This window comes from Hemitrygon akajei, chromosome 7 (assembly GCF_048418815.1).
Source record: "Hemitrygon akajei chromosome 7, sHemAka1.3, whole genome shotgun sequence".
In the NCBI taxonomy this organism is placed as follows: Eukaryota; Metazoa; Chordata; class Chondrichthyes; order Myliobatiformes; family Dasyatidae; genus Hemitrygon; species Hemitrygon akajei.
In genome coordinates, this window is record NC_133130.1 from 124,497,023 (window position 1) to 124,510,482 (window position 13,460).

Genomic DNA, 13,460 nt, shown 5'->3' on the forward strand with positions numbered 1-13,460 from the left:
AATCTTTTAATACCAACCTGCCCTGGATTATTTCCTCAATTGATGATAAAATTTCAAAGAACTGTGGTGATTCTGACCAGGGTACCGGAACAGCTCGTTCAATCATTTAACTCACTGCAATTTATGGGAACTTCCTGTGCACCACTGGGCTGCCACATTCCTTATGTTGTAACAATAGATATCGTTAAGCTCCAGCCACGTAAGTGTAACTGCAATGAGAGCACGGCAGCATCTCTACTTGGAATCTCCAAAGATTCGGCATAACATCTAAAACTTTGACAAACTTCTACAGATTTGTAACGGAGAGTGTATTGACTGGCTGCATCACAGCCTGGTATAAAAACACCAATGCAAATCCTACAAAAAGTAGTCAATTTGGTCAAGTATATCATGGGTGAAACCCTCCTGACTATTGAGCACATCTGCTTGAAATGCTGTCATCAGATGAGATCCTCACCACCCAGGCCATGCTCTTTTCTCACTGCTGCCATCGGGTAGGTGGTACAAGAGCCTCAGGGCTCGCACCACCAGGTTCAAGAACAGATACTACCGTTCAACCATCAGGCTCTTGAACAAAAGGGGATAACTACACTCACTTGCGCCATCATTGAGATGTTCCCACAACCAATGATTTCATTTTAAAGACTCTTTATCTCATGTTCTCATTATATACTGATATTTATTTATATTTGCATTTGCACAGTTCGTTGTCTTCCGCACTCTAGTTGATCTTTCATTGATCCTGTTAGTTACTATTCTATAGATATACTGAATATTCCCACAAGAAAATGAATCTCAGTGTTGTATATGATGACATATATGTACTTTGGTCATTGTGAATTGTCCCGTGATTAGGCCAGGGTTAACTAAGGGGTTGCTGGATGGCGTAGCTTGAAGGGTTGGGAGGCCTATTCCGTGCTGTATCTCTAAAATAAAATTAATATTATGATTATATTTTACAAAAGAATTTCAATGGCTCAGAGTAATCCAGGATGCCTTAAAGTCATGAAAGCCATTGCAACAATTGTTTTTCTTTTCAGCTGAATGTGTGCGAGTTGGCCCGCTCTCAAGTATTGGGCAATGCCACAGTTGGAAAGGTATCAGAGAAACAGCTCATGGCAAAACACGCAACAACATTTCCTCAGAGAGTCTCTGACCTTCTATTAAGTTGCAGTCATATATCACAACAATGTATTTCACACAATTAAAACCCTTTTCTTCCCTTTATAGGAAAGCTATGACTGCTGCGGAATTCACCCACAGGGCTCACTCACGTTCTCATAGTCCATCAGCCGCGTAGATCCGCCGAAAAGCCGGTGTGCCAGAAGCTTGCCTGCCTTGATTGCTGTAGGTGTGAGTTCTGGTCGGCCCTGTTGGAAGAAATGCCCGGAGCAAAACTTCACTGAACAAAGCAATACCAACTCATGTGAGCTGCAGCGATTTCTATAAATGGAAAGGTTCAAATAAATACTAGAGGGAATAGGTTTTAGGTGAGGGAGGGGAAGGTTAAAGGAGATACACCAGCCACAGAGCGTGGTGGGTGCCAGGAACCTGCTACCAGGGGAAGTAGCAGAAGCATAAACAGTGTGGAAGTGTAGCGGTTAGCACGGCGCTGTTACATCTCGGAGAATCAGAGTTCAATTGTGACGTCACCTGTAAGAAGTTTGTACAATCCTTCCCGTGAACACAGGTTTCCTCCGGTTACTCCCATGCAAACTCAATTTCAACACTTAAGAGAACTCTGGATAGGTACATGAATGGTAGGGGTTTGGTGGGCGATGGTCCCAGTGCAGGTTGATGGGAGTAGGCCGTTTAAATGGTTTTGGCACGGACTAGATGGGCCAAAGGGCCTGTTTTGTGCGGTACTTTCTATAACTCTATGACTCCAGGTTTCTCCCACAGTAGAAAGATGTACCAGTTGGGAGGATAATTAGTCATTGTAATTTGTCCCATAATTAGACTAGGGTTAACTAGGTGGGTTGCTGGGCAGCATGGCTCAATGGGCTGGAAACCATTAAAAAAAGTAAACAGTAAACAGCAATGTTTAAGAGGCATTTAGACAGTCACGTGGATTGGCAAGAAAAAGATGGACATGGATTTCGTAGACAACGATATCTGGATCATGTCTTACCTCCGCTATGTCTCCAATTGCATAAATGTGAGAAGCAGATGTCTCTTCACCAGCACCAACAATCACCTTCCCTGTTTCTGGATTAACCTGGACCCCTGCCTTATCCAAATACAGGCTTTGTGTTTCAGGCGCTCGACCTAGAAGAAATTGGGAAGATAAAATAAAGAGAGGTGCTCCCCAGGCTATGAAGGCCCAACTTATACAAAGCCCATATGTACAAAGGAGTGTTTGACAGACCGGCAAGGTGGATTTTCCAGCTACCACAGGGCTGCAGGCATCTACTACCGTCTCAGATGGGACCACGTTTCCAACTTGTGACCTGTCCAGGTTCCAAACAATTGACAGGAACAGGTCTGTGCCCTAACCTGGGAAGGTCATAAGACCGTAAGACATTGGAGCAGAACGAGGCCATGCAGCCCATCTGCTCCACCATTCGATCAAGACTCATTTATTATCCCTCCCAATTCCATTCTCTTGCCTTCTCCCCATAACCTCTGGCACCCTTACTAATTAAGAACATATCAACCTCTGCTTTACCTCTAACACTGGACAACAAGATTTTGCTTCCTAAATACTTTTGTGCTATTGATCATGAAAATCGCTATGAAATTTCCGTCACATACCATTATTTTGAAATCTCCTTTATTTGTCCTTTCAGCTCATAATCCAAGTCATTTAAAGCGTTGCCTACAATGTAAGCTGAAAAGTTTTCTATCTTGTCCAGGCATGCCTGGGCGTGTTTAGGCTGGGCAGATGCTGTGTGGCAGGACAGGTTTCATAAAGCATATAGATTTCCTTGAAGGGTTTCAATATTTGAGACAGATGTTTCCCAGAATAACTGATTAAAGAAGGCATTTTTGTTGGTCCACAAATCAAACAGGTCATCAATGACAGTAACAATTCAAAGAACTTCTAGTGGGACCGGAGAAAATTGCATGGAAGATATTCAAAGATGTTGTTGAACTTTTTCCTGGCAACTACAGGGCACCAAACTATATGCAGCTGGTTGACAACATGCTTCAAGCATACAAACCTATGAGCAGTAACATGACACTAAAGATTCATTTTCTGCATTCCCATTTAATGCAGAATTAAATGCAAGATTAACCCTGTCAGTCCTGGCACTGTCAATGACGAGCATGCTGAAAGGTTTCACCTGGACATTGCAATCATGGAGAAACGGTATCAGGGCAACTGGAATCCATCAATGCTAGCTGATTATTGTTGGACACTTCAGCCTCAGACACTTGAGTACAAACGAAAATCATCAACAAAACATTTTTAGCTTTGTTGAACTACTGCAAAAAGTTAGCACTGTTATGCAATTAAACACATTGTTTTCAATAAAAGTTTATTTCTTGATTCTCCAAATTTCTGTGTGATACAAGTAGTCTGAAATTATATTTGTGTTCAGCTTCCAGCGGTCTATCATAAGCAAAAAGCATTTCTAAGGAAGCAATACTTTCAAAAATATTTGTTGTTCAGTGTAATAGGTCAGGTTTTCAGCTGCCATATCGCTATGATGCACATGCAAAGGTTTTGAATCCAAGCAGGCATCAGCAACAGTTACCTTGGAGGCAATGGTTCAGATACTTGATGGCGTTCATGCACACCCATAGATTTTAAGTAGCTGGATTAATAAATTTACAGAAGGTCAATTCTTATACTTCAAACCACGGATATACAGACAGGCAAAAAAAAATTAAAAACCCAAGACTTTTCTCCAGCTTCTGCAGGGTAACTCCAAAGGTACAGTAGAGTAGTGGTTAGCGCAACATTTCACAGTGCCAGCGACTGGAAGATTGGGGTTCAATTCTCACCACTGCCTGTATGGAGTTTGTACATTCTCCCCGTGACCATGTAAGTTTCCTCCCAGGTGCTCCGGTTTCCTCCCACATTCCAACACGTCCAGGTTAGTAAGTAAGTTGTGAGCATACTGTGTTGGCGCTAGAAGCATGGTGACATTTGGGTCTGTGTTCTTGGTTGACAGAAATGATCCATTTCCCAGTATATTTTGAATAAAACCAATTTTTTCTATTTATTTCTCTTTCTCTGTGCAATCAACATGCTCTGTGATTCCAGTCATTGCCAAGTCAGTCTTAGTTATTAACTTGCATACGCTTTTGCTGGTGGAGACATACTAAGTAAGTTAATATGCCAAAAGAATGTTTCTACTAAAGAATGCAAGCCTTCATGTGAGTGCACGATCAGGTTCGATAGTGTTTGCTGCACGGTGTCAGCTTTCTTTGAGGTTTATTATCTTATTATCAGAGTGTGACAGACAGCACTCGATGAACGCACCCCTTTCTCTCTCTCTCTCACACACACACAGCCTTGACATTCTGCTGTCATTGTGTTGAGTGTGCGCACTTCAATGTCTTCCCCAGTACATTCTCATAACGGGCCCTAAACCCAGCTGTTGTGCTTGGGTTGGCTTTATGGTGCCTTTCCCGCCATACACGGCAGAATATTCAATCTCTTTAGTAATGGGGATGTGTAAATGTTGTTTGTATACTATATTTAAGGTAAATACCTATTTATTTTGTAATGTGACCTTTCCTGAAATGCAATTGCAAAGAAAGCATGGCACCACCTCTACTTAGGAGTCGGCAGAGATTCAGCATGGCATCTAAAACTTTGACAAAGTTCTGTAGATGTGTGGTGGAGAGTTTATTGACTGGCTGCATACTGGCCTGGTATGGAAACACCATTCAATGCCTTTGAACGGAATATCCTCAAAAAAGGTAGTGGAGTCAGCCGAATGTATCATGGGTGTAGCCCTCCCAACCTTACAGGAAGTGCTGTCGTAAGAAAGCAGCATCCATTATCAGAGATACCCACCACCCTCTTTTCTCGCTGCTGCCATCAGCACGAGCCTAAGGACTCACAGCACCAGGTTCAAGAACAGTTATTACCTCTCAACTATCAGGTTCTTGACCAAAGAGGGTAACTACACTCACTTGCCCATCCATTGAGATGTTCCCACAACCAAGGATCTCACTTTATCTCATGTTTTCTTTATTTATTGCTATTTATTTATGTCTGCATTCACACAGTTTGTTGTCTTCTACACTCTGGCTAATCTTTCACTGATCCTGTTATTCTACAGATTTATTGATTATGCCTGCAGGTACATGAATCTCACTGTTGTATATGGTGAGATATATGTACTTTGATAATAAAATTTACTTTGAACTTTAATATGATTGTAATTACCTTGTGGGGTGCAGCATGTTCTAATTTAGGTGTAATCTTAAATTAACTTTGTAGATGATTAAAGACGGTTTGTCCTGGTGCCTAATAGAATGGGTCTTCTTCACCCTCAGTAGGAGAGAGATTGGAGCTGCCAGGAATTCACACTGGACAACAATAAGTACGGAGCTATTATTGTGTTTTCTGGTAGATATCTTTTGTAAATATTGGCAGTTTTTTTGTTCACTATTTTCACTAATTTTTGTAAGTTGGATTTTTGACGCATCAAATAAACACCCTTACATTAAAGTGCAAAGTGACTCCAGCCATTTTTTTCTTTGATCACAAGCTGTGTATCTAACCCAGAGGTTCATGGACAGACATCAAGTCTGGCGCGTGTTAGCTACAGTCGTTAGACCCTTTTGCAGTCTGCTTCTAGATAGTCAACAACTACTGTTGCTAGCCCCAGTGATGGACAGCTACAGTTAACCACAAGAGTTTAACAATGGAGTCCCAGAATGCTTACACTTGGATAACTAACTAAGCTAGATACAAGATATTCTCACATCTGATCTGAACTGAACTGTTTCAATGACCCTGTTTTATATTCTGTGTTTTTTGCTCATTTTTGTTGTTTGTGCGCTGGGGGTTTGATATTTTCTTGGAAAGGGTCCCATTGTGTTTCTTTGTTTTGTCGCTGTCCGTGGGGAAGATGAATCTCAGGACTGTACACTGCATAAGTACTTTGATAATAAATGTATTTTGAATCTTTGAATATCACCAAACTTTCCTTTTGAGCATCACCAAATTTTACAGATTACTTCATCAAAAGAACCCCAACCAGAAGCAGCACAATTTGCATCTCAAACGCTCTTAAGACTGTAAATAAAATAAATAAACTTCAGATTTGTGATCACATAGATAAGAAGTTCATGCAGGAGGGAGGACTTCAGATTTTTGGATCATTGGGCTCTCTTTTCAGGAAGGTAAGACCTGTACAGATGAAACAGTTTGCACTTGAACTGGAGGGGGAACTAATAACCTAGCTAGTGCTGTATGAAAGGAGGTTTAAATAGAGGTGCAGGGGCATGTGAACCAGAGCACAAGAACAGATAGTGGAGTGATTCTGAAGAAAGATGCTGTTAAGCCTACATACAAACTTGGGAATTAAAATATCGAGCATGGTGGGAGTAATATTCTGAGCTGCATATATTTCAATTACATTACAGTAAAGAGTATTGTAAGGAGTAAGGTAGATGAGCTTAGGGCAGGGATCAGTACTTGAAATTATGACATTGTAGCCATTAGTGAGATTTGGTTGCAGGAGGGGCAGGACTGACAGTTCAATGTTCCTGGGTTCCATTGTTTTAAACGCGATAGAGTGAGAGGGATTAAAGGAGGAAGGGTGGCATTACTAGTCAGGAAAATGTTATGACAGTGATCAGTCAGGACCGACTGGAGAGCTCGTCTAGTGAGGCTTTATGAGGAATAAGAAAGGAATGACCAAGTTAATTAGATTATATTATAGACCACCCAACAGTCCACGGGATTTAGAGGAGCAAATTTGTAGAGAGATCTCAGATTGTTGATAGAAAAAAGGGCTGCTGACTGGGTCTCCCATACTTTAAAACAGCCGGATGGGAAAGAGTTTGTCAAATGTGTTCAGGGAAGTTTTCTTAATCAGTACATAGAATTCTCAACAAGAGAGTGTGCAATACTAGATCTCTTATTAAGAGAATGAAACAGGGCAGGTGTAGGGGAACACTTTGTATATGGTTATCATATTTCCATTAGTTTCAAGGTTAAAGGATAGGTCTGGTTCTTAGATTCTAAATGGGAGAAAGGCCAATTTTGACAGCATCAGAGAGGATCTGGCAAGGATGGATTGGGATAGGTTGTTTTCTGGCAAAGGTGTACTTGGCATGAGGAAGACCTTCAAAACAGAAATTTTGAGAGTCCAGAGTTTGTATGTTCCTGTCAGAATAAAAGGCAAGGATAACCGGTTTATGGAACTTTGTTTTTCAAGTGGTATTGAGGCCAGATTAAGAAAAAGAAAGAGGTGTGTGGCAGGTATAGGCAGGCAGGAACAAATGAAGTACTTGAGGAGTATAAGAAAAATGCAAAAGAACATTTAAGAAGGAAATCAGGAGGGCTCAAGGAAGATGTGAGATTGCTCTAGCAGACAAGGTGAAGGAGAATCCTAAGGGCTTATACAGGTATACGTATTAAGAGCAAGACACAAAATTGGACCTCTGGAAGATCAGAATGGTAATCTATGCATGGAGCCCAGAAACAGGGAGGAGATCTTAAATCCCCCTCTCTCCCCACAAGACCCCGCCAGAACCTGCAACCTCCTCCCACCTTACAACTCTCCAAAATCTCTCCATTCCTACATCTGAAGCCTCTTACACATTTCCAGTTTTCATTGCTTCACTGAAGGGATGGAATGGTAGCTGGCTGTAAGATCGGGGCTCAATTCCCGCCACTGTTTTTAAGGAGTTTGCACATTCTCCCCATGTCTGTGTGGATTTTCCCTGGGTGCTCCAGTTTCCTCCCACATTCCAAAGAGATGCAGGTTAGGGAGAGAGTGGGCACCCTACGTTGGTGCCGGAAGCATGGCAACGCTTTGTGCGGGCTGCCCCAGCACATTCTTGATGTAAATAGTGCATTTCACCTTATGTTTTGATGTACAGTACTGTGCAAAAATCTTAGGCACATGTAAAAAAAATCTATAAAGCAAAGATGCATTCAAAATAGTGAAAAGTTTCTAAGTATCAAAAAAATTACTATAAAGAGCAGTGAACAGTAAAAAAAAACTGAATCAAATCAATATATGGTGTGACCACTCTTTGCCTTTAAAACTGCATCAATTCTCTTGGGTACAATGTCGTGCAGTTTTATAAGGAAATCGGCTGGTAGGTTGTTTCAAACATCTTGGAGAATTTGCCACGCTTCTACAGACTCTGGCTGTCTCGCTTGCTTCTTTCTCTCCAGGTAATCACAGACAGCCTCGGTGGTGTTGAAATCGGGGCTCTGTGGAGGCCATACCAGCTGAAACCATATAACATTTCAAGGGTGCCTAAGACTTTTATACAGTGTGGGACAGGTGACAAATAAAGCTAATTTTATCTTTAATTCGTTGAGGCCGATAGTTCAGAATTCCCTCCTTAAATCCCAGCCTCTCAGAGTAATACAGCATTTGACCCGTCAAGCCTGTGCCAACTATCAAGCAGTTAGTTACTTGCATTTTTCCCATTCTAGTTCTTCCCCCACTCTCCTTCCTGGTTAAAGATGACCACTATAACCAAACCAGAGGTTGCCCATGCTAATATTTTCTCCCTTACAAGTACTGTGCAAAAGTCTTTGGCACATACGAATAGCTAGGGTGCCTGAGACTTTTGCACAGTACTGTAATAATTTAATGCATTGCACTGTACTGCTCCCGCAAAAAGGAAACACAAATTTCATCTGATGATAGACCTGATTCTGATATGGGTCTCTATTGTGGACTGAGAGTGGAAAAGGGGAATCATGGTTGGGAAAAGAGGAAGGGAGCGGGAAGCACCAGAGAGACATTCTGTAATGAATTGTTTGGAATCAAATGAGCTTGCCTGGTGTCTCAGGGCTGGGCTTGTCTGTGCAGCCTCCCCCAACCCGGCACTCCTCTGCTGCCTGTCTCACACCCCTCCCATGGGATTCCACCATTTCCAACACACTTTTCTCCCACCAGCTTTACAAACTCACTCTCCGCTCCACTTTGACAAATACAGTACTGTGCAAGATTCTTAGGCAACTTAGCTGTACAGTACAAATGTGCCTCAGACTTTTGCACAAAGTCAGTCACAATCTGTTTAATCATTATAATGATGGTGCTGCTGGTGAAGTTACTAAACACATGGTGTTCCATAACTATATGATCAAATTTCTCCGATACCAGACGTAATTCACCGTTCATCAGTGGGGCACCATGGCAGTGTAGAGGTTGGCACAACACTATTACAGTTCAGAGCATTCCAGAGTTTGGGGTTCAATTCCAGCACGGTTTCCAATAAGTTTGTACATTCTCCCCATTAACTGCCTGGATTTTCCACCGGTGCTCCAGATTCCTCCCACAGTCCAAATATGTACCGTTAGTAAGTTAATTCCTCCAAGAGGACCACAACCTTGTCGCTAGGTTTGGAGGCTTGCGTGCCTCAGTGATCCAGAGCGCTATGTTGGCTGGAGACCGGAATTTATGGTTTGGCTCTTGGTAAGGTCACCCATGCCAAACAGGTCAAAGACTAGAGGCCAGATTAGGAGTGGTCCACAAGTCCTCCAGGTTCAGAGGTCAGCTCAGGGTTAACAACCCTGACTGGTGAAACAAAATTGTTACAAAAACAGCAATGAAATTTCCTTCTACATCTGAGTGCGATGGTATTCCTGAGTCTCCACCCGGGTCTTGTATGACTAACAATAATGAAATTCAAGAGGAAGCTACTGACATGATGAAGGAAGCCCTGAACACTGCCAGAGATGGAGGACCTTCATTGCTGCCCTGAATTCCAGCAACGTAATGGGCAGTAAGTAGGTCGGTTAATTGGTCATAGTAAATTGTCCTGTGATTAGGCGAGGGTTAAATAGGTGGGCTGTGGGGCAATGTAACTCGATGGGCTGGAAGGGTCTGTTCAGCGTTGTATCTCTAAATAAATTAATAAATCATCACAACAGCATGTTGATTGAACTTGTCCAGAATGTATTTGTTACTTTCATATTACATTTTTCAAAGATCAGATGCATTCATGCACAAAATCGAGTAATTGGTGCAGTTTATGTCACAGATCTACACTTACATTACTGATCTACATCTGGTTTAATGACTACACTTTAAAAAGAAGAGAGATTTCATTACCCAATATTTGTTTGATATGGAATCTGTCCAGGAACAAAAACAACAGGGTTCAGCGAAGTGCATGGACTTCTCTGGGCTAAAAGTTAGATCGTTCATGTTGAAACAAGAGAAGTGAGTTATGTCACGATAATCATTTTCTTTGTTGCAAGTTGTAAATAGTAATTAAAGGGGAGGTTATGGAAAAAATAAGTTAACTTCTTGAAAAAAAATATGAAAACAGGGGAGGAACTAGACTGGATAGTTTGTGGAGGAAAATTAATGGTACTCTCTTTCAGCTGGTAGGATCCAGTACCCCATACCCCTAGAAAGGGGTTGTGTGGTCATGAGGAGAGTGTGTGAACTCTGCCTCTGAGGGGAATCAAGATGCATCCTTGGAGCTGTGAAGCACTAATGCTACCCAGCTGCCTAAATTCAATTCTATCAAAGTTTCTCTTTAACAGTAATACTGTCAGGTATCATAGTTTGCAACCCAACAAACCACGCAGCACAATAGCGTAGTAGTTAGCACAATGCTTTACAATACAGGTGACCCAAGTTCACGTCCCTCAGCTGCCTGTACTGAGTTATTATGATCTTCCCGTAACCGCGTGGGTTTCCTCCGGTTGCTCCGGTTTCCTCCCACAGTCTAAAGACGTACTGGTTGGTAGGTCAATTGTACCATGATTAGGCTGGGGTTAAGTCGGGGGTTTGTTCGGCAGTGCAGTTTGAAGAGCCTATTCCACACTGTATCTCTAAATAAATAAAAATTAATAAACTCTAATTACAATACAAGTACTGCAAATCTGAAACTAAAAGATAATATATTGGAATTGTTCAGCGTGTCATGCTGCAGGTGTGGAGAGAAAGGTGAAATATGAAGGTAAACTAGCCAACAATATCAAAGAGGATACCAAAAGTTTTTCAAATTTTAGTACAAGTGAGGCGAGTGGTTATTGGACCGCTGGAAAATAAAACTAGAGAGGTAGTAATAGGGGACAAAGAAATGGTGGATGAACTGAATAAGTATTTTGCATCTTTTTTCACCGTGGGAGACACTAGTAGAATGACAGCATTGCAAGAGTGTTGGGGGCAGAAGTGAGTGAAGTTGCAATTACGAGGGAAAAGGTGCTTGAGAAACTGAAAGGTCTGAAGGCAGGTAAGTCACCTGGATCAGATGGCGTACACTCCAGGGTTTTGAAAGAAGTGACTGAAGAGATTGTATAGGCATTAACAATGATCTTTCAAGAAACACAAGATTCTGGAACAGTTCCAGAAGACTGAAAAATTGCAACTATCACTCCACTCTTTGAAGGGAGGGAGGCAGAAGAAAGGAAATTATAGACCAGTTAGCCTGACTTCAGTGGTTGGGAAGATATTGGAGTCCATTAATAAGAATGAGGTTTCGGGATACTTGGAGGCACATGATAAGGTAGGCCAAAGTCAACATGGTTTCCTTATGGGGAAATCTTGCCTGACAAATCTGTTAGAATTCTTTTTAGAAATAACAGGCAGGATAGGCAAATGTGAGTCGGTGAATGTTTTTACTTGGATTTGCAGGCCTTTGAGAAGGCACTGCACATGAAGCTGCTCAACAAGAGCCCATAATATTACAGGAAAGATATTGGCATGTATAGAAGAATGACTGACTGGCAGGAGACAAACAGTTGGAATAAAGGAGGCTTATTCTGGTTGGCTGCTGGTGACTGATGGCATTCTGCAGGGGTCAGTATTGAGATCGCTTCTTTTCATGTTATACAGTAGGTTAACAATTTGGATGATAGAATTGATGGCTTTGTAGCCAAGTTTTCAAATGATACAAAAGTTGGTGGAGGGGCAGTAAGTGTTAAGGAATCAGCGAGTCTGCAGAGAGACTTGACAAATTCGGGAAATGGGCAAAGAAGAGGCAGGTGGAATATAGTGTAGGGAAGTGTATGGTCATGCACTTTGGCAGAAGGAATAAAAGCACAGACTATTTTCTAAAAGGGGAGAAAACTCAAAAATCAGAGCTGTTTTGTGCAGGATTCCCTAACAGCTAACTTGCAGTTTGGGTAGGTGGTAAGGAAGGCAAACGTAATGTGAGTATTCATTTCAAGAGGACTAGGATATAAGAGAAAGGACGTGATGCAGAGGCCTTATACGGAATAGTTCAGACCACATTTGGAGGATTGTGAACATTTTGTCCCCCCTTAACTAAGAAAAGATGTGCTGGCATTAGAGAAGGTCTTTTTAATTTAGAGATAGAGGACAGTACAGGCCCTTCTGGTTCAATGAGCACACACCACCCACTTATACTTGTTATATATCCCCAGGGTTCATCTTTTCTGTGGACTGTCACTTTAAAATGCCGAGAGAATGAGACTGACTTCTGGACATTGGGGAGGGAGGGGGGCAGAGGGGGGGGGGGGGAGGAGGGAGGGAGGGAGAGGGAGAGAGAGAGAGAGAGAGAGAGATATTTGATGGACAATGAATGTTTATGGTTTCTCGTGGCTAGTTTTGAGTATACAAGGATACACAGACACACACAGTTAGAGTCAAGATGGATTCGATCAATGAAAGACACCAGTGAGTCGATCGCTGGTTTAAACTTTCAGTAGCCCAAAGGGGTGAGCTGAGATCGATCCAGAGTATTGATAAATGACTCTCACAAGTTGCTGCAATTAGAAGGAGTTTGCAGAGAGGAGAGGAGAGGAAGGTTTGAAACAGAAGAAACCTAGCGACAAAGAGATCACTGTTTGGACTCTCTCTCCAAGTAGCCCTTAAGGGGTGAGTTTGTTTCCATTTGGATATGAAAGTGTGATTGTCACATAGTTAATCCACAGGAGTGGGTTCTCTGGTGAGGGGAAACCCTTTGTGAATACCATGTGTGTGTTTACCCTTTGTCTGTGTGTGGTAGTTCACTGAAGAAAGGCACCCCTGTGGCAAATCACTGTTGGAGTTATTTCGTTTGTCGTGGAACTGGATAAGTGGCTATCACGTTGTGTGTGTGGGGGAACCTTGTGGAATCTAACGGTGTGTTGACCCTTGCCTGGGTGGTGGTTCCCTTGAAGATGGTCCCCTTTGTGATAAGCTACAGTTGGTGATAATCCATACGTGGATTCTGTTTGAGTATCCTGTGGCCACCACTTTGAGATGTTTCATAGCTGAATTCAGGTGTGGTACCACTTGTGTTGAAAGGATATTCGTTGAAGATCACTGTTGGTGACACTTCATGTGTGGAGTAGAACAACTTCGGAGATAAAACCTACTGCTATTGTTATTTTGTATTGCTGT

At 42.1% G+C, this 13,460-nt stretch overlaps 1 protein-coding gene across 3 annotated transcripts in view; it reads right to left on the bottom strand.

Annotated features, from left to right (window-relative positions):
• txnrd2.2 (thioredoxin reductase 2, tandem duplicate 2) overlaps positions 1-13,460 on the bottom strand; it is a 180,647-nt gene that overhangs the window by 28,270 nt on the left and 138,917 nt on the right. For all 3 annotated transcript variants that reach the window (XM_073051874.1, XM_073051876.1, XM_073051877.1), the window contains 2 exons: positions 2,132-2,268; positions 1,275-1,370 (listed from right to left, as the gene is read on the bottom strand). In XM_073051874.1, the coding sequence (XP_072907975.1) occupies positions 1,275-1,370; positions 2,132-2,268 (233 nt within the window). The remainder of the gene's footprint in view (positions 1-1,274; positions 1,371-2,131; positions 2,269-13,460) is intronic.